Source organism: Schistocerca piceifrons, chromosome X (assembly GCF_021461385.2).
Source record: "Schistocerca piceifrons isolate TAMUIC-IGC-003096 chromosome X, iqSchPice1.1, whole genome shotgun sequence".
NCBI classification, from domain to species: Eukaryota; Metazoa; Arthropoda; class Insecta; order Orthoptera; family Acrididae; genus Schistocerca; species Schistocerca piceifrons.
This window is the reverse complement of record NC_060149.1, coordinates 533,087,277-533,108,804: the sequence shown is the minus strand read 5'-3', so window position 1 is coordinate 533,108,804 and position 21,528 is coordinate 533,087,277. Positions and strand designations below refer to the sequence as shown.

At 38.6% G+C, this 21,528-nt stretch overlaps 1 protein-coding gene across 1 annotated transcript in view; it reads left to right on the top strand.

The window, feature by feature from the left end:
• LOC124722902 (DNA polymerase zeta catalytic subunit) overlaps window positions 1-21,528 on the top strand; it is a 218,040-nt gene that overhangs the window by 24,073 nt on the left and 172,439 nt on the right. Inside the window, exons 5-7 of the mRNA XM_047248042.1 lie at window positions 6,428-6,572; window positions 7,376-7,486; window positions 18,352-18,539. Coding sequence (XP_047103998.1) covers window positions 6,428-6,572; window positions 7,376-7,486; window positions 18,352-18,539 — 444 coding nt within the window. The remainder of the gene's footprint in view (window positions 1-6,427; window positions 6,573-7,375; window positions 7,487-18,351; window positions 18,540-21,528) is intronic.

Below are 21,528 nucleotides of genomic sequence, written 5' to 3'. Positions count from 1 at the left end.
AAATGGGGAGGAATGAGCAAACTAGGAGAAGACTGGATGCTGTCAAGAGGAGAAGATATTAGCAGAGTGCTAGGAGAGATGTCATTGTGACTGCGACAGCATTGTTGCGTGTTGCTCGTGATGAAATTGTCATGAGGAAGTGGGCTAGAAGATACAGTAGAGGGAGGTAAACCCTGTTAGAGCAGCGGTATTGCTAAAGATTCATAAATTTGTAAATCTGTGAACTGTGCTAAAATTAGGTAGTCAGAATAAAATAGCTAGAAGGTGATTGAACAAAGGATGTTTCGGAGGGACTAATGTACACAACTGAGAACTGCTGCTGGGAGATGGGGGAGATCTAGATCATAAAGATTGTTAAAGAGCCATTGATTTTTATGGTGTTCAGCCCAGCAGCATGCTCTCTTGTGGGGTGATAAACACACAATTAGGAAGTGTTCCTTCATCCTGTTGGACAACTGGTTCTTGATCATCCCCACATGACCATCTTATCAAAAGTATTTGGACACCCCTATGTAATATAGAATTGATGACTAGGTGTCATGACAGGTGAACCAGCCAATATAAAAGGAGACAGGTAGTTTTGTGTTGTCAGTACTGAAACAGTAACAGCAGAATGGGTTGGCCAGAAGAGCACAGTACCAAGGAATCTGTACTAGCCAGTGGATGTCACTTGCGTTACAAATCCGTCAGGGTCATTTCAGCCCTTTAAAGTTGCCAAATGTTGGTGATGTGATGGTGAAGTGGAAATATAAAGGAAGACCCACCGTTAAATCAAGACCTTGCAGATTGTAGGTGTTGACAGACAGGGGTCATGTAGCACTGCGAAGGATGGTTGTAAAAAATTGCATGAAGTCAATGGAAGGAATCACTATTGAGTTCCAAAGTGCTACCAGCAGTCCAGCTAGCACAATGACTGTATGTAGGGAGTTTAAGTATGGGGTCCACTAATATGTGTCCTAATACTTTTGATCAGATAGTTAATGTAATAAGTAAAGAACAGTTCAGTGCAGTAGGTGCAGCAGAGATGATGTATGATGTGGCTGCTTTTGGAGATGGCACTGATGGTGTAGGATGTTCCTGTGACAGTTCATAAACTCAGATACCATTTTCCAGAGCTGCAGGATTTATGTGCCTATCAATGCCCTCACTATTTAATGAGTGGTTACATTTACTCATTCCACCATCTATAAGTGAATCATAATCTCTTTTCGAAATATAAATCAGTTTCTGCACTGACTGAATTATGGTAGTAAACTGACATTCAAAGGACAGTATGGATAACTATGTTAAAACCACTCTTGTTACTAGTCATAACACTGACAGCAAATTGCAGTGAAGTCATGGTGTACCTCACCATGTGAGCAAGACAGTGCCCGTAATGCATTGTATTGTTTGGTTAACTAAAATTTTTGCTCCCATAAATCAATAAATGGCACTTGTAAGCCCACTATAACACACTACAGTACTGTTATCAGCAAGAAACTAAAGTTAATTTGCTATAAACATGATGATGTTATCTGTTATTAATAAAGAACAGTTCAGCAGTGGCTCCAAAATATAGTAAAAAATATTTTTTGGTAGTCTTTCTCCCTTCAGCTACTAAAGAATTTTCTTTGTTCCCAAGGTTTTCCTAAATTTACTGATCTGTTCCTCTGTGCAAAAAAAGCAGTGGCTATAATATTTTCATCTGTTTCTAGCACATTGCCTGAAAGAGGATGGAACAAACACCATTTCAATCGATGACCAAGCGACGTCATGCACTCATTAAGGAAATCAGTCACATCTACATTTACATACATATTAAGCAAGCCACTGTATGGTGCACAGCGGAAAGGACCTTGTCACACTACTAGTCATTTCCTTTCCTGTTACACTAGCAAACTGAGCAAGGGACAAGGCAAAATGATTGTCTGTATGCCTCCGTAACAGCCCTAATTTCACTCTTATCTTCATGATCCTTAAGCGAAATGTACATTCGCGATAGTAAAACCATTGTGCTGTGAACTTAAAATGCTGACTCTCTAAATTTTCCCAATAATGTTTTGTGAAAAGGACGTTATAGATCTTGAAGAATCTCTATAACACGTGCATGTTGATGAAACCTACCAGTGACAAATCTAGCAGCCTGCCTCTGAATTGCCTCTATGTCTTCCTGTAATCTGACCTGGTGTGAATCCCAAACACTCGAGCAGTATTCAAGAATCTGCCCAACCCAAAGTAGGTGTTTCAATGTTTCCTTAAATTACTCAACATAGATGTGTTAGTGGTAGTTTAGGAAATTGGTAATTTCTTTCCCTTTCTTTGTACGATCTGTAGGTAATTTCCATCTAGTGGTCTTGATGTCAAAGGGGCATTTAATGCCTTCCTACCTGCTTTACATCCACCAATAAACTGTAAACAGTGAAGTAGCTCTGATATTGGAAAATTGTCTGCTCCATTTAGTGCTGCTGATCATTGCTGAAACTCCTCTGTAATATAACATTTTTAATGAGCTCATATTCTTACAAGCCAGAATTGATTGCAGCTACATAATTATGAACTGTTCCATTGCCTCCATTAGTAACAAGTGACCTATTTCTTAAACTACATTGGAATTCATGTGCCCATTTTGGAAGTATTTCTGCTTTTCAGTCAAATACAGCAACCTGCGACAGTTCATTAACATGACGATATTTGTGCATTAGTTGAGTGTCAATCTCAGCTTCATGAAGATTAATTTCATCGTACCATTGTCAATCAGAACTTTATTTGTCTTAATTAATCCTCATTTGTTTCCCATTATCACTCCAGTCCTCTTTAAAATATTATTATGCAATTATTATATTCACAAATTTGAATGATGAGTCTCTTCCCACCTCAAATAGTGCAAAACTGGTTACTGCCAAAAATGTTCCACAAGAAATACATGGCAGTATGAGTAATGGTGGCTCTAAGTTTAACATGTAACAATGTGTTCAGTGAATGATTGCTTGCAACTATTACCATGGAGTTATATTTTCTAACATTTGAGTCTTAGTGGTGATGCTGAAAACTGTTCTGGGTTCTACAGTCATATTTCTTTATAGGCTTCTACACACTCCATACTCATTGAACTTTCCTCGCATAAATTATGAGAAACCCAAGTGACGTCTAATGAATTTGTCATTCATATCACAGAATTATGAGAAACCCAAGTGATATCCAATGAATTTGTCATTAATATCACAGTACACCTTGTGCCAGTGCTATTTGATTCACCAATTGTCTGAGCTGACACACACTAATGAGATGCTGTCCATAAAACCAGCTGCAAATCTTTTTTATTATGTATTAATTATTTCCATACCAAATTTCTTATCTTAAGTTGACAACAGTCAGGGAGTGGTGTTCTGACACCATGCCCATCCATATCGCATCCACATGGCAAGGCGATAGTGATTGACAGTAAGGACCATGACTTACATTATCAAAGAGCTGGTGAACAGTAGAGTGCTATGTAGAAAGTAGTGCTGACTGATTTGTCAATCTTTCATTGTTCTTCAGAGCACTTCATGTTCTGCACGTGAATTTCTTTTCTGCACTCTGAAGAAGAATGAATACTGAAATACTAGCAAACAACACTGATAACTGTAAATGTACATCTTCCATTGGTTATGTCACATTTAGTGTGGATACTTGAGTATTGCTCATCAGTGTGGGATCCGTACCGGATCGGGTTGACGGAGGAGATTGAGGAGATCCAAAGAAGAGCGGCGCGTTTCGTCACAGGGTTATTTGATAAACTCTGCAAGAGAGGCGCTCTGCATCGCGGTGTAGCTTGCTCGCCAGGTTTCTAGAGGGTGCGTTTCTGGATGAGGTATCGAATATATTCCTTCCCCCTACTTATACCTCCCGAGGAGATTACAAATGTAAAATTAGAGAGATTTGAGCGCGTACGGAGGCTTTCAGACAGTCGTTCTTCCCGCGAACCATACGCGACTGGAACAGAAAAGGGAGGTAATGACCGTGGCACGTAAAGTGCCCTCCGCCGCACACCGTTGGGTGGCTTGCGGAGTATAAATGTAGATGTAGATGTATTCTGTTTGTCATTATTCATTATTACAGACTTCCAGCATGCTGGAGTGGCATGGATCAGCAACTTCTGTTAATCAGTAGAATGAAAAACCTTTCAAAGTAGCAAATTTTTACTTTTTATTCGTTCGATGACTCGTTTCTGGGCTGAGACCCATTTTCAAATCATTCTACAGGGCAGAAAACTGAATTTTACACTCATGCATAATACAGTTAATACCAAATTCATAAGCATATGCCAAAGATACAAAACACATTGTTTTAAGCTTACGTAACAAAGTTGAAAATGGCACTTTTTGAAGAGGTCACAAATGTGAAATGAACATTTACAGTGCATGTAGATAACTGGCAGTTTACTCTTGCTACTGTCATAGGGAAACCGTGGGAAGGGGGCACCCCATAATGATGTAGAAAACATTTTTATTTATTAAAATGTTCTCCAACCATCAAGAATACAGCAATTCATATAGTAACTGTACAAGTCCGCAATAAAATTAATACTTTTTTAAATCTTTACCAAAAAGAATCAAATACTTAAAATCCCTGACCAGTAATACACAGCAGCACCACATACAGCGCATATTACAAAATTGTAAGCCATTTTGACATGTAAAAATTATTAAATGTGGAACTGTGCAGAAAACAATAGGAAAACTTGTTAAAATTTTACCAAAAGGAATCAAATACTTAAAATCACTGACAAGTAATACACAGCAGTGCCACAAACAGTGTGTGTTGCAAAATTGCATGCCATGTTGGCATGTAAAAATCATTAAACATGAAACTGTGCAAGTCAACAATAATATTATTGTTTTTAAATCCTGTACCAAAAACAGTCAACTGTTTAAAGCCACTGAACAGTAAAACACAAGAACAGCAGCACTTACAGTGCATGTTACAAAGTTGCATACCACGTAGGCACATAAAAATCATTAATATGAACAGCAACTGTAGTATTAAAAGAAAAAGCTTGTAAATGGTCAGAAGTGATGAAGATGTTTAATCTCCTGTTGTTTTGTTTTCTTTTAATACTAATGTTGCTGTTCATATTAATGAATTTTACATGCCTACATGGCATATAACTTTGTAATACACGCCGTAGGTGGTGCTATTATGTTTTACTGTTCAGTGGTTCTCAATAGTTGACTGTTTTTGGTAAGGGATTTAAAAAGTAATAATTTTATTGTTGATTTGAATGGTTTCACATTTAATGTTTTTTATGTGCCAACTTGGATACAATTTTATAATATGTGGCATGGCTGTGTATTACTGGTCAGGGATTTGAAGTATTTGACTCTTTTTGGTAAAGATTTTAAAAAAGTATTGATTTTATTGTGGGCTTGTACAGTTATTGTGTGAATTACTGTGTTCTTGATGGTCGGAGAACATTTTAATAAATAAAAAGAGCGCCCCCATCCCAAGGTTTCGTTACGACAGTGGAAGGAGTAAATTGCCAGTTAACTGTATGCACTGTACATGTTCATTACACATTTGTGACATCTTCAAAAAGTGCCATTTTCGACTTTGTTATGTATGTTTAAAATGATATGTTCTGTATCTTTGGCATATGCTTAAGAATTTGGTAATAACTGTGTTATGCATGAGTTTAAGTTTGGTTTTATGTTCCGTAGGATGATTTGAAAATGGGTGTCGGCCCGAAACTAGTCATCAAATGAATAAAAAGTGAAAATTTGCATCTTGGACTGGCTTTTTGTTCTACTGGGTATTCATTATCATCTGTCTCTATTTTGTTTACTTTATTATGTATTCCATATGTTACTTTTCTAAATCTTTAGGCCTGTCTTCCTCCATGGCCTTCTGTTCCTTTCAACTTTTGACTTCTCCTTCCTCCTTCACACCATAGTTCAATACACAGAACTACTCTTACATTCTTTGCTTCTGGAGCTCTGCTTATGTTAAAATTATTGCATCTAACTTCACCTCTGTTTTGACATTCTGTGTGATCTTGTGGAAACTTCTCACCTCCAGCATTCTGTGTCTTCCCAGTGTTGCCATCCTAGACCAGTAATCATTCCAGTCATATAGCAGCATCACATCCAGGTGTTTAAGCTTCATGTTCTGACGAAGAAAAAATAATTTTTTTTGCCCATGACCACGAATTTAACACGTCATCTTAATGTTAGTAGTCTTACTTCTTAATCATTGTTTAATCATGTTTATATTTTATTGTATAGTAAAATGTAAACTGTAGCTACAGCATTATTCTTTCTCTCTCATTCATTTTTAACACCATATGACTTAGTCAATGGATTTTTTATTTTATTTTATTTTATTTTTATTCCCTGCTGTTTTGTCACAGTTCTATCATACACAAAATTGATGTGTGTCTGAAACTATTATAATTTTTTTCCCACAGAATGGAGCTGTCCTTAATAAAATTTTCCAACCACATGAGGCACATATTCCATTCATCCTGCAGTTTATGATAGATTACAAACTGCATGGAATGAGTTTTGTATCTGTGTCACAGGTGAAATTCAGAAGAGAGTCATCACTGGATGGTAAGATACTACAAGAGTTGTTTCTTATACTCTAAGTGAGTTGAGTGATATTCAGTCACATTTTATAAAATGACTAATGCTATCTGCTCTCATTTAAAGAGAAAAATAGCAAAGTATTACTGACTTTTAATACTGAAATCTGGGTGCCTGTACAAATGACATAGAAATCTAATGATAGTTATGTCAGTTTTATACACTACATAAATCCCCTTTCAGTTGTTTATAATTGGATAGTGAAATGAAATGTACAAATATAGTTTCTATCCTTCAAAAGGAAGCAGAAATCTTAATTATATATCGTTGATTCTGACACATGGATAAAAAGATTGTTTGGTACTTGTTTCTCCTCACACTTTGTATTCATCACAACTCAATTTTTAGCATGCTTAATTCACTTTATCCCTTGATTTGTATTCTATCACAGTGCCTTGTCTTTGAATCCGTTGTTCTTAATTTATTACAAAACATTAAAATTAATTCTAGTAATTTATTTCCCATATAAAGTAACTGTTTTATTATGTGTTACAAGTATGTCTGAGTTTTTGTGTATAACTGTAAATGTAGATCTTTTCTTTATAATATTATTGGTCATCTTTGACCTGCAAATGTATTGACATCAATATGATTCCATGCATCGTACTTTTATTCTAACTAGTAACAGTTTGTTACCGGTGTTGTAGCAACTGTACACATGCAGTGCATTATGTTGTACAATCTGGAAATTTTATTTATGTTCCATAATTAATAACAACTCATTTGCTTCGTGACCAGTGTTTTATTATTGTTGGCTCTTTTGCTTGCAGTACCTGTACGAGAAGAGGATTGGTTACAAGAAAATGTCAAGAAGCTAAGTACATGCAGAATTGAAGGAGATATACAAGGCTGTCACATTATTGCTCCCAGTCAGAGTGCAGGTAAATGTAGTCCCCAGATCTTATGCTGCACTTCAGTACCACCGATTATTGTGTTCTGGTGTACATGTGTTGTAATTATTGTAACATTGCACACCAACACAATGTTAGAATTCCCACCAAACAACTTTTAATTCGCTTCCACATAAAGGCAATTATAGATGAAAGACATTGTAATAAGAACAAGCACACAAAATCATGGGTTACATAATTGTGCAGCTTATCAGTAAAGTGCTCCTTAGTCACAAAACATTAAAGTGGCCGAGGGTCCAGTGTGCAGGCTTATATGCCACTGTTTGCACATAGTACAGTGCTTCCTCTGCCGTCTGTGCAGAATGAGGTGGCCTTTTTAGGCCAGCCGTGCAGGTTCACGCTGTGTAATTATGCATGCTCACTGTATAGGGTTGCAACACTCACTCCACCTTGCTGGAAAACTATTCACCTTGGAGATGTCTTCATCGGAAGGGGATGACTGCTGGAGCAGGTGTAATGCCGCCACAGGAGAATACGGCCCAAAATGGTGTAGGTGTGGACAGGCAAGGTGCCCACCTCTGCGAGAGACCATAAGGGAGCACCATTGATAGCGGTGCTGTATCTGTGTCCACATTCAGGCACGCACTCAGTGGTGAAGGCAGTAGAGAAGGCAAAAGTAGCAGTGTCAACAGAGGCTGCAGAGACAGTGTCGGGCTGGTGCTAACTAGTCTGCCCAGCAGTGGCAGCACCCAAAGCAAATACAGTCCAGGAGCTGAAGAGGGTGTGGACCATGCCACCGGCATCTGCGTGGATGGCGGAGGCAGCCATGGGTGCAGCGGGGTCTCCAGCATGTGGTCAGTCACACGTAGGCGGAGTTGGTGATAGTGCCAGGACACCAAGCCATCAGAGGTGCACATGACAAAGAGGTGGTGGCCTTTGCAATAATGGACAACTACTGGTATCCACTTAGGGTGCAAGCCAAACCCATGGGCCCAGATGGCAGAGTTTGGATGGAACCACTGCAAGTCATTCACCAGCTGCTGGCTGGACATTGGTCAGAGCAAATGGGTGCTGTACAGGGCTGGCAGCAGTGAAGCAGCTTTGCCAGACTACAGTCATGTAGAAGAAAACATGAAATTCTGTGAGTATGTACGCAGTAGCAAGGGCTTCATTTTCTGTCTGGGAGTAGTGCTGTTCCACCTAATTCGGGGTTTTGAAGCGGTTGCAATAGGGTGTTCAGAACCGTCCACATGTTTGTGTGCAAGAATGGCCCCAAAGCCATACTGGGAGGTATTTGTGGCCGAACCAGATGTTGGCCTGGTTTTAAGGTAAATAAGCAAGATGCCGAGTGTAATTTTTATTTCAACAGGTCAAAATTACACTTGCAGGTGGGGAGACCAGTGAAAAGTAACAGCCTTATGCAAGAGAGCATGAAGGGACTGAGCCATCATGGCCATATCAGGATGAAACTTATGGTAATAGGCAACCTTTCCAAGAAAAGCCTGCAACTCTTTGACATTGGTAGGGTGCAGCAAAGTCACAATGGCATCAACATGCAGCCCTAAAGGCTTGATGCCAATACACACAACTTTGAAACTGAGGTAGACAATAGACTCCTGCAAAAATTACATTTTGTCCAAGTTACATTTCATCTTGCAGCTTATGAACAAGGCACAAAGGTTCTGCAAGTATTTAAGTGTAGAGGAACCGGAGACTGCAGTATCATCCGGGTGGTGATACACCCTGACACGGATGCCACAGGTTGCTCCAAAAATCATTAAAAAATAGCAGGGGCACTAGCTGTGCTGAATGGCAGGTGCTGGCATTGATATAAACTGAATGGGGTTTTTACTACTAGGCCACGTGTGGAATCATTATCCAGATGCAGTTATAAGTAGGCTTATGACAAATCTGTTTTGGAAAAATACTGGCCCCTGGAAAGGAATTTAAGACTTCAACTGTATGGGAGTAAGGGATAGGTATCATTAATACACTTTGAATTCCCAGGTACTTATAATCACCATGGAGCTGAAGGGTACCATTAGGTTTTTTATGATTACCAGTGGAGTAGACTATTCACTAGAGGAGACAGGCATAATAACACCCATGGACATAAGTTGATGAAATTCCACTTTGACTTGATCCCATAAAGCAATGGGGATGGGACAGGCATGAAAAAAGGGGTCACTGTTGGTTTCATTGCAATGTGAGCCTTGAAATTGGTAGCACACCATAAATCATCCAAAAACTGGGAGAAAAATTCATAGCATACTGTGTCCAGTTGTTGGTAGTGAACTTCATCCAGTACCAAATGCACTTCATCAGAAATAGATAATCCACAAATTTTGAAAGCATATAACCAAAATAAGTTTTCAGTGTTGGCATTATCTACCAATAGAACGGTCAAAGGCTGAACAATTGTTTTGTAAACTGCAGAAGTAGAAAACTGTCCCAGTGTTGTTTGTTGTAACTCACCAACTGATGAAAGACAGGGGACAATGCTGGTGATCCAATATCTGCATAAGTTTGAGAATTTAACAAAGTCAGTGCTGCACGAGTGTCTACTTGCATTTGTAGGATCTGTTCCATAATGTGTACATCTGTATAAAGTTTTTTTGGGGCTACCATCACTTGGGAAACACAGTTTACATCCATTTTAATGTCTGATGCATGAGATTGAAAGTTGCACGCAGATGCAGATGCAATTGTCCCCCCCCACCCCCCCTCTTTTATTCACATCACATCACTTTGGGCATGCGGCCTGCTTGTGTTGAACAAAGCAATAAGGGCACAACAGGAGAGGGGCATGGGACCGCTGCTGTGACACTGGCTGCTATTGCTGATGATGATGATGATAAACTCGAGCAGAAATCTGTGACAGAAAGAAAGTCTTACACACCAGGGGTCAGTGACACCAAAATCTTGGAAATGTTGCTGAAAGCATTTTTTGTATGCATCCAAGTCCTCCGCAGTATCATCATGTGGAGGAAACGGTGAAGGTTGCATCAACAGCGGTGAACCCTAGTACTCAGCTACTGTTTAGTACCTCAGAGAGAGCCTGCTGCTGGCTGATGAGAGCTCACTGCTGTGCAACAAGAGACTGAAGAATTTCTTCCACTGGCCATAGCGAGCTGAGGAATGAAACATGAGGACAAGCATACCACACACATCATCAAAATATATTATAACATTACACCAACACAATGTTAGAATTCCCACCAACTAACTTTTAATTCACTTCCACATAAATGCAATTATAGACACACTGAATGACATTGTGATAAGAACAAGCACTCGAAATCATGAGTTACATAGCTGCACAGTTTAAAGGTAAAGTGATCTTTAATCACAAAGCATTGGAGCAGCTGAGGACTTGGTCTGCCATCTTATATTCTGCTGTTTATACATGGCATAGCACTTACTTTGCTGCCTGTGCCGAGTGAGGTGGTCTCCTTAGGCTGGAGATGCAGCAGCATGCTGTTTAATTATGCACATTTACTGTATAGGGTTACAACAATAATGATTTGCTTTAGACAACTATTTCATACCACTTTAATCTCTTCTGCTGAACAGGTCGTTGATATAATAAATTAGGTACTTGAAACTTCCTGGCAGTTTAAAACTGTGTGCCGGTCCAAGACTCAAACTCAAGGCCTTTGCCTTTCACGGGCAAGTGCTCTACCAACTGAGCTACTGTAATATTACATCCTCCACTAGCATTACTTTTCCTCAGCAGTAGTTGCTGATACCATTATTATTTTTCAAAATTTGGACAGGTCAGTATTATCTCAGTCACTTTTCTGAAAACTGTCATTTGATTTTATACACAGTGTGTTATATTTCAAGCTAAAATTTATGAAAATGAATTACTTTATAAAATGTTTTAGTTTAGATGTTATAATCGATAGGTACTAGTTTTGAATGTACAGTTAAAGTTATTTTTATAGAAACATTTTAAATTACGAGCTAGTGGCACACTTAAAATTTCTATTATTACGCAGTATTTTACTGGTTACCGTGTTAAATTCTGGATTCATTTATGAAATAATAATCGAAAGTAATAATGTAACAGAAGCTAATAGATATTCATTTGTTAAGAAAAATTGTAAACCCTTTGGAATATGGTTATTTCCGCAGAGTGTGAGTGTCATAAGCACACTTCTGATGTGATAGGACATATTTTTGTATTTTTGTGCGAACAATGTAATTTCAGCTTTCTCAATGAGAAAAGTCGAAAGACTGTATCATATGCTAAAATGTGACAAAATATATTTATGTAAAAACAAAAATTCTGCAACAACAGTTTTCAAATTTAATTAGTTCAATTTGACAGTGAGAACCTAAAATGTGAGAATTTCAGCTTCAAGGATCAGACCCCTAGAGAAGAACTGGAGCCAATTCAACATGATAAGCTAAGTAAACTAGAAAGTTTATTATAATCTTCACTCCTCTTGAATTTATCATAAAAGACTTTGCTTATTGTAAACAATAGCTGCAAGTAGGAAGGAACGGGTAGATTACACTACCAAAGCACAATTCACGACCTGTCCTCATAGCTTCAATTATGCCAGTACGTCGTCTTCTACCTCCCAACCTTCACAGAAGCTCTCCTGCAAATCATGCAGAACTGGTACTCCTGGAAGAAAGGATGTTGCAGAGACATGGCTTAGCCACAACCTGGGGGATGTTTCCAGAGTGAATTTTTCACTCTGCAGCAGAGTGTGCGCTGATATGAAATTTCTTGTAAGATTAAAACTGTGTGCCAGACCAAGACTCGAACTCGGGACCTTTGCCTTTCGCAGACAAGTGCTCTTCCAACTGAGCTACTCAAGCAAGGCTCACAACCCATCCTCACAGCTTCAATTCCACCAGTACCTCATTTCCTACCTTCCAAACTTCACAGAAGCTTTCCTGCAAACCTTGCAGAACTAGCACTCCTGGAAGAAAGGATATTGTGGAGACATGGCTTAACCACAACCTGTGGGATGTTTCCAGAATGAATTTTTCACTCTGCAGTGGAGTGTGCACTGATATGAAACTTCCTGGCAGATTAAAACTTATTACTTGATGCTAAATAGGCAAGGACTTCACTATACACAGGTAGCGGGGCTGTGTGGATAGCACTGGATAGTTTTTTTTTTTTTTAAAAAAAAGGTCAGATGGTCTTTGGAAAGTGTGAAAAGGGCTTCAGTTTTTGAAGGGTGTACGATGAACACAGGAAGAAGATTGACATAGCACCTATCAGTATTGTAGTTGTAAACTGTCATAGCTGTGTTGGAAAAGAGCCAGGGATCCAAGAGCTAATAGAAAGGACTGAAGCTCAAATTGTTGTAGGTACTGAAAGCTGGGTAAAACTGGAGATAAGTTCAGCCAAAAGTTTTAGAAAGGTCCTAGCCATATTCAGAAAGGATAGATTAAATACAGTTGGTGGTGGAGTGTTTATTGCCGTCAGTTGTAGTTTACCTTGTAGTGAAATTGAAGTAAATAGTTCCTGTGAGTATGAGTAGAGGTTATACTTGACAACCAGAATAAATTGATAATTGGTTCCTTTTACTGACCTCTCCTCGCCCCCCCCCCCCCCACCCCCCCAACTCGTATTATACAGTTGCTGAACAGTTCAAAGAAAACTTGAATCTTATCACAAGTAGGTCACCCATACATTTATAATTGTTGATGTCTTCAATCTACTCTTGATTTGTTGGCAAAAATATGTATTCAGACAGGATAGTAGGTGTAAAATATCCTCAGAAATTGTACTAAATGCTTTCTCCACCGCAGGAGCACACTCAAAGTGTAAATTTTTGTGAAAACATACTTGAACTCTTAGCAGCAAATAATCCTGATCAAATAGGGAGCATCATGACAGATATAGGCATTAATGACCAACAACTTAAGTTGTTGTAGCTAGACTGGAGACCATAACATCCAAACCCACCAAAAATAAATATGAAGGGTATCTATTTAAAAAAGCAGATAAAAATTCACTTGACACCTTCCTAAGAGACGGTCTCCACTCCTTCCCATCTGACTTTGTAAGCTTAAACCTGATGTGATTTAAATTCAAAGAAATAGTATCAAGGATAATTGAGAGTTATATACTAAATAAATTAATAAGAGATGGTACTGATCCCCTGTGGTACATAAAATGGGTTATAACACTGTTGCAGAAGCAGCGAATAAAGCATGCCAAATTTAAAAGAATGCAAAATCCCAAGATTGGCGAATTTTTACAGAAGCTCGAAATTTACTATGAACTTCAATGCAATATTCTTTTAATAGTTTCTGCACTCGAGCACTCTCTCTAAATCTTAAAAAAAACATACACACAAAGAGATTCTGGTTGTATAAAGTACACCAGCAGCAAGATGCAATCAATACCTTCACTATGCGATAACAATGGTGATGTTATTTATGACAGTGCCATTAAAACAGAGTTACTAAACAAGTTTCCTGAAACTCCTTCACCAAAGAAGATGAAGTAAATATTCCAGAATTCGAATCAAGAACAACTGCCAACATGAGTAACTTAGAAATAGATATCCTTGGCGTAGCGAAGCAGCCTAAAACACTTAATAAAGGCAAGGCATCTGGTTCAGATTGTATACCAGTTAGTTTCTGTTCAGAGTATGCTGATACAGTAGCTCCATACCATACTTAGCAATCACATACAACCACTCACTCGTAGAAAGATCCGCACCCAAAGACTGGAAAGTTGCACAAGTGACACCAGTTTTCTGATTGGCTGGACATGGCCCACCACAATGTCAAGCGTAACTTACTTAGACAATGAATGGCTCTCATTCAATTTCAGAGTGATGGACATTTAAATGCTTCTATAAAAATATAAATTCACGATGCATATAACTGCCATTGTCAGACATCAGCAAAAGATCTTACTGAGAATGCTAGAAAATTCCATTCTTCACGTAAAATCACAAAGCAGGTTGAAGGCTTTGTTACAGTCACTCGTAGATCAGTCTGATGTGGCAGTAGAAAACAGCAAAAGGAAAGCTGAAGTTTTAAATATAATGTTTAATAAATCAGTCACCCAGCGGGATCGTACAGACAGACCATCGTTTGGCTGCTGCACAAACTTGTGTATGGAGGACATAGAAATAGGCATCCCGAGTGCTGAAAAACAACTGAAAGAGTTGGAAACAAACAAGTCGCCAAGTCCAGACGGAATACCAGTTTGGTTTCACAGAGAGTACTCTTTCACCATTGGACCCTTACTTATATTGCATTTATTCAGAATCTCTCGCCCAATAGAAAGTCCCAAGCGACTGTAAAAAAAGTGCTGGTGACTCCTGTATAATGGAATGCTAAAAGGATGGCCTGAGGAATTTACAGACCAATGTCATTGACATCCATTTTGTGCAGAATTCTTGAGTTTATTTTGAATATAATAAATTTCTGTGAAAGACAAAATCTTTTATCTACAAATCAACATGGATTTAGAAATCACGACTGGTGTGTGAAATTCAGTTCGCCTCTTTTTCACACAAAATCCTGTGAAACATGGATGAAGGGCAACAGGTAGATTACTTATTCGTAGATTTCTGGAAAGTATTGGACACAATGCCACTCTATAAGCTGCTGATAAAAGACCAAGCTTATGGAATAGGTTCTCAGATAAGTGAATGGGTCAATGACTTTTCAAGTAATAGAACCCAGTACATTGTCTTGGATCATGAATGTTCATCGGAGACAAAGGTATTGTCAGGTGTGTCCCAGGAAAGTGTGAAGGACTACTGCTGTTCTCTGCATCCATAAACAATCTGACATACAACTTAAAGTGTCAGCTTTGAGTGACTTTAGAAGGATAGGTTATCTGTTTGATAGGATTTGTGTTTGTTGTGATTAGTGGCAACTTGCTCTAAATGTAGTGAAATGTAAGTTAATATAGATGAGTGAGAAAAATAATCCTGTAATGTCTGAATACAGTATTAGTGGTGTGCTGCTTGACATAGCCGCATCAGTTAAATATCTAGGCATAACTTTTCAAAGTGACTTGAAATGGAATGAGCCCATAAGGTGAGTAGTAGGGAAGGCAGTGGTCGACTTCTGTTTATTGGGACTATTATAGGAAATTGTAGCTCCCCTATAAAAGACACAGCATGCAGAACACTTGCACAGCCTATGCTTGAGTACTGCGCAAGTGTTTGTGTTCTCTGTCAGATTAGATTAAAGGAAGGCATTAAAGTGATTCTGAGGTGTGCTGCTAGATTAGCTACTGGTGGGTTTGAAAAGCACACAGGTGTCACAGAATTGCTCCATGAACTGTAATACTAATCTGTGGAGTGGAGAAGATGTTCTTGTCATGAAAAACTATCGAGAAAGTTTAGAGAGCCGGCATTTCTGACAGGTTGCTGAAATATCCTGCTGTCACCAACAGATCTCACCTAAAGACTGTGAAGATAAGACAAGAGAAGTTAGACTTCTACTGATGCATATAGACAGTTGTTTCCCCCTCACTCCATTTGCAACACACACACACACACACACACACACACACACACACACACACACACAGAGAGAGAGAGAGAGAGAGAGAGAGAGAGAGAGAGAACTGAATGTTGTGAAGCACATATCTGCTGAGAGCAAAAAGACATTAAAGTCTTTTCAGCTTTTCTTTCGTTGCATGTTGCAGCAACCTTTTAAGAAGACGACACAAACTTAAGTCGGAGAGACAAAAGAAATACATGAATATGCTAGTACATCTGCAGAACTGTAGCTATAAATGGGTCAGCTGTTGATTACAAATCAGTAAACAGACATACCTTAGCATCATAAGCAATAAGTTTACAATGAAAACAATCAGAAAATAATATGCTCCCAGCTAAATCCACTCAGTTGAATTAGAAGAAAAGTTCGGGAGTCCCTGTTAATCAAGCAATCTAAACACTTTGTGATTTATGGATCACCTACTTCAAACTTCAGAATCTTCCTCAACAAAACAAAACTGTCTCGTGTGCCAATTTACAAGAAAAATCTAATAATAATACTATCTGGAAACTTAAAGAGCATTCTACAGGTAAGATTGGCATATAACATGTCCATCCTCCTTTCAACTCTTTTGCAGCTTTGAATTCCCAACAAAAATTTCTTGGCAATAAACGCCAATTGACGTTTCCTTACCAGATGAGTTCACTGCAAAAGGGTTATTAGTAGGAACAGGATAAAAATGGTTTTACTTATGGCCAAATTCAGTGTTATTTTAAGCCAGCTGCGGTGCTATATTTTGTGAATATCGGCACTGTATTTTCAGTATCGGTGCTATTTTTTGCCAATAGCATTGTTATTTTTTCCAAATTTGGTGCTATTTTTCCCAATTTCTGTGTTTTTTCCCAACCTAGTGTTCTTTCTTCCTATTTTGGTATTTTCTTCCCAATTTTGGTGCTTTTTACTATTTTCAATATTTTTGCTAATATAGCTGCTACGTGGTACTTTTGACTTCATGTCATAGTTATGTGGGAAAGGAACTGTCATTTTGAGATTACACACAAACCTCAGTCTTGCCAAAATAAGAAGTCAAAATACAGTTCTGTCATTCAGTAACTATCAGTTATGAATACTGGTATATTGCTGTCCTCAGATATCTGACATTTCTTTTACAGGAAAATGACAAATTTCGCAATATTTTGTAAAATTTGCGTTTCATGATATTCTTCAAAAAATGTTGAACTCGTGTTATTTCACCAAAAACTGCCAGTTTCACATTATTTCTTGTGCTGTTTTCACGAAATTTTCTTGTCCACAGTTATCCAACTACGAAGCAATGGCTTTAGAATTAGAAGGTATTAAGAAAAGAATAGGAAGCGCACAAATATGCAAGAACTTAAATAACTAATCTTTTTGTACTAGATTTATTCAGTTGATTCTTGTAGACACTCGGTGATGGAAAGTGTACAATGCTTGCAGCTTAGGTGATAAGTGTAATACATTCATACAGACTTTTATTACATTTTATAAAAATTGATCTCTGCTATGGTACATTAAATGCAACATTTTGTAGAATCTGGGTGCAGTTATTTTAATGATTATAATATTGCCCACAGTTATCAGCAGTTAGAGATTAAAATCTATTTACTTCATATTCTTTCACCATTACACATTTCATGGTGTAATATTTTATGGACAGGCACAAAGAATATTTTCAACCCAAAGTGAGCCACCAAGGCTATCTTTGATATTATTTCACAAATTACACGTGGGCTTCTGTTTATCAAACTGGCATTGCAGTTTACCTACCCACTTACTACTTAAGCACGTTAGGAAGTAATATGGCCTTACATGGCCCATAAAGCTCAAAGTGAACAAAAAGTAGGTAAGAAAAAAGTCAATAAAATAGAGGTTACCTAGTAACAGCAAACAGTGCAAAACACAAATCACATTATTTCAGATATCATGTGCCCCTGTCAACAGAGCTTCACAAACTGCAGATTACTAGGTTGAATGAGTGCTCAATAAATGGCATACATCGTGTTACAATAAACACATTGACACCAGATTAGTATGTCCAAATGAAACTAATCATCATCACATCATTAATATAAAGATATGTAACAATATAAAACATGTAAATCCTAATTAACAAGGATGATAATGGGCTTGTACCTTTGGTAGAGGAGCACAATGACACAAGTTGGAAACCTATTCACAGCAAAGCAAGGTATAACATGTCATAACCTGCAATCAGTTTCCGCTTCTAATTCCTGTGACACTCCCCACCCCACAGTTCTGTCGTTACTATCTATACTGATGACTTTTGTCTCTTCACTTTTATTAAATTTGGTGTGACTGGAGTATAACATTACCTATTGTGTCATGAAATATTGCCTGCTGTGGACACTACATGTCCAGTATGATTCATGCATGGTTCATTTATTAAACAGACCAGCGATCCATCAATCCTGGACTAAATGCCATTTGGGAAGAAGAGAAACAAAGGCGAAGAGATGAAAACAAACCATCACAAATGACTCCGCAGTCATCTCAGAATCGTCCAGAACAGTTTCCAACAGAAAGTGAAGTCTTTTACAAGGAAAAATTGAAGGAAAAATTGGCTCAATTTTTCTCTCAGGTTTGGATAGCATATATTGTTTATATTCTGTTGCATAACATTTACAGACATTTAGGAGAGAATTGTTTGAACTGAGCTTAAAATATTATGACTCTTTATGTACTGAAAACATTTGTAGTGAGATCAGAGTGCTGAGATTTTAAGATACATAACAGGTTGAATATTCAAAACATGCATGTGTGTTTGTATGTGTACGAATGTTGAGTGACTTAGGTAGGTAGGGGAGGGAGAGAGACTATCTTATATTGAAAGTATTCAGGTAAATAGCCACCTGGAGTCAACAGATGTTCCTTCTCTAGATTGTCGCACAGATGACAAAATGGTAGATATATAAATAGATGACAGAGGGATGCAAAACCAGTTAAAGTCGCTCAAAAGAGGAAAGGCCGCTGACCCTGATGGAATACCAGTTCGATTTTACACAGAGTACATGAAGGAACTTGCCCCCCCTTCTTGCAGCAGTGTATTGTAGGTCTCTAGAAAAGCATAGCATTCCAAAAGATTGGAAAAGGGCACAGGTCATCACCGTTTTCAAGAAGGGACATCGAACAGATGTGCAGAACTGTAGACCTATATCTCTAACGTCAATCAGTTGTATAATTTTGGAACACGTTTTATGTTAGAGTATAATGACTTTTCTGGAGACTAGAAATCTACTCTGTAGGAATCAGCATGGGATTTGAAAAAAACGATCATGTGAAACCCAGCTCACGATATTCGTCCACGAAACTCGGAGGGCCATAGACACAGGTTCCCAGGTAGATGCCATGTTTCTTGACTTCTGCAAGGCATTTGATACAGTTCCCCACAGTCGTTTAATGAACAAAGTAAGAGCATATGGACTATCAGACCAATTGTGTGATTGGATTGAAGAGTTCCTAGATAACAGAACACAGCATGTCATTCTCAATGGAGAGAAGTCTTCCAAAGTAAGAGGGATTTCAGGTGTGCTGCAGGGGTGTATCGGAGGACCGTTGCTATTCACAATATATATAAATGACCTTATGGAAAAATATCGGAAGTTCACTGAGGCTTTTTGCGGATGATGCTGTGGTATATCGAGAGGTTGTAACAGTGGAGAATTGTACTGAAATGCAGGAGGATCTGTAGCGAATTGACGCATGGTGCAGGGAATGGCAATTGAATCTCAATGTAGACAAGTGTAATGTGCTGTGAATACATAGAATGAAAGATCCCTTATCATTTAACTACAATATAGCAGGTCAGCAACTGGAAGCAGTTAATCCTGTAAATTATCTGGGAGTACGCATTAGGAGTGATTTAAAATGGAATGATCATATAAAGTTGATTGTTGGTAAAGCAGATGCCAGACTGAGATTCATTGGAAGAATCATAAGAAAATGCAATCCGAAAACAAAGGAAGTAGGTTACAGTACACTTGTTCACCCACTGCTTAAATACTGCTCACCGGTGTAGGATGTGTACCAGATAGGGTTGATAGAACAGATAGAGAAGATCCAATGGAGAGCAGCGCGTTTCGTTACAGGATCATTTAGTAATCACCAAAGCGTTACGGAGATGATAGATAAACTCCAGTGGAAGATTCTGCAAGAGAGATGCTCGGTAGCTCGGTACGGGCTTTTGTTGAAGTTTCAAGATCATACCTTTACCGAGGAGTCAGGCAGTATATTGCTCCCTCCTACGTATATCTCGCGAATAGACCATGAGGATAAAATCAGAGAGATTAGAGCCCACACAGAGGCATACCAACTATTTTTCTTTCCACGAACAATACGAGACTGGAATAGGAGGGAGAACCGGTAGAGGTACTCAAGGTACCCTCCTCCACACCGTGTCAGGTGGCTTGCGGGGTATGGATGTAGATGTAGATGTAGATGTCGATGACCCTCTACGACTGTCGGTGGTCTCTGTCAGTCAACAGTTGAGGTTGGCCTGTATGCTATTGTGCCGTACATGTCCCTTCACATTTCCACTTCACTATCACATCAGAAACAGTGGAACTAGGGATGTTCAGGTGTGTGCATATCTCGCGTACAGACATATGACGCAAGTGACACTCAATCACATGACCACGTTCGAAGTCCGTGAGTTCTGCGGAGTGCCCCACTCTGCTCTCTCATGGTGTCTAATGACTACTGAGGTTGCTGATATGGAGTACATGGCAGTAGGTGGCAGCACAATGCACCTAATATGAAAAATGTATGTTTTTGGGGGTGTCCGGATACTTTTGATCACATAGTGTATCTTAAGAACTATGAGCACTTGTTCATCCGCAGTATGTCTATTGCAAGGTGCAGACTGCACTAATGAGACATAAGTAGCAAGATACTCCCACAGGTGTTCTCCACACCACTGTCAATGGTCTGTCATGAAATAGATAGACACACAGATATGAGGTCAGTTCTATGTCTGGCTACATTCCAGTCAACACCTAGTCCACAGCAAGCATCAAGAAAAGTACTGTGTCAAGCTACAACAGAGCTAGAGACAACCAGTTTGACTCTTCAAGTCAGTCTGCAAGTCCTTGCATGTATTTGTGAACTTTGTCCTTGGACAGTGCTATGACAAAGAATTTTTGGATTAAATAGTGTTTTGACTTGTATTACCATCAACAACCTATCTCATCACAAGTGTAGGACTGGTTCTATCAATGTCTGTAACTGTACCTATGGTCTGACCCACAGTCACACCAAAAAAGAAGTTGTATAACAAAAGATAAGTGTTCCTTTGACTGTAAATATATTGCAATTCTTGTGTTTTACACATACAGCAATCATGACATTTATCTCCTGTTCAGAACACAGTTCATTTGTGACAACCCATCACAACACTGGGACTCTTAACAGGTTGCATTAATAGATGAAAGAGACAAGATCAGACAAACAGAAGCACTTGTAGTCACGAGACTGTTTAGTCAGCACTAGTGCATTATGTAGATGCTCAGCAAACTCCAGTGGTAGTCACTAAAAAGGAAGCATTGTGCACTACAGAAAGGTTTGCTATCTGC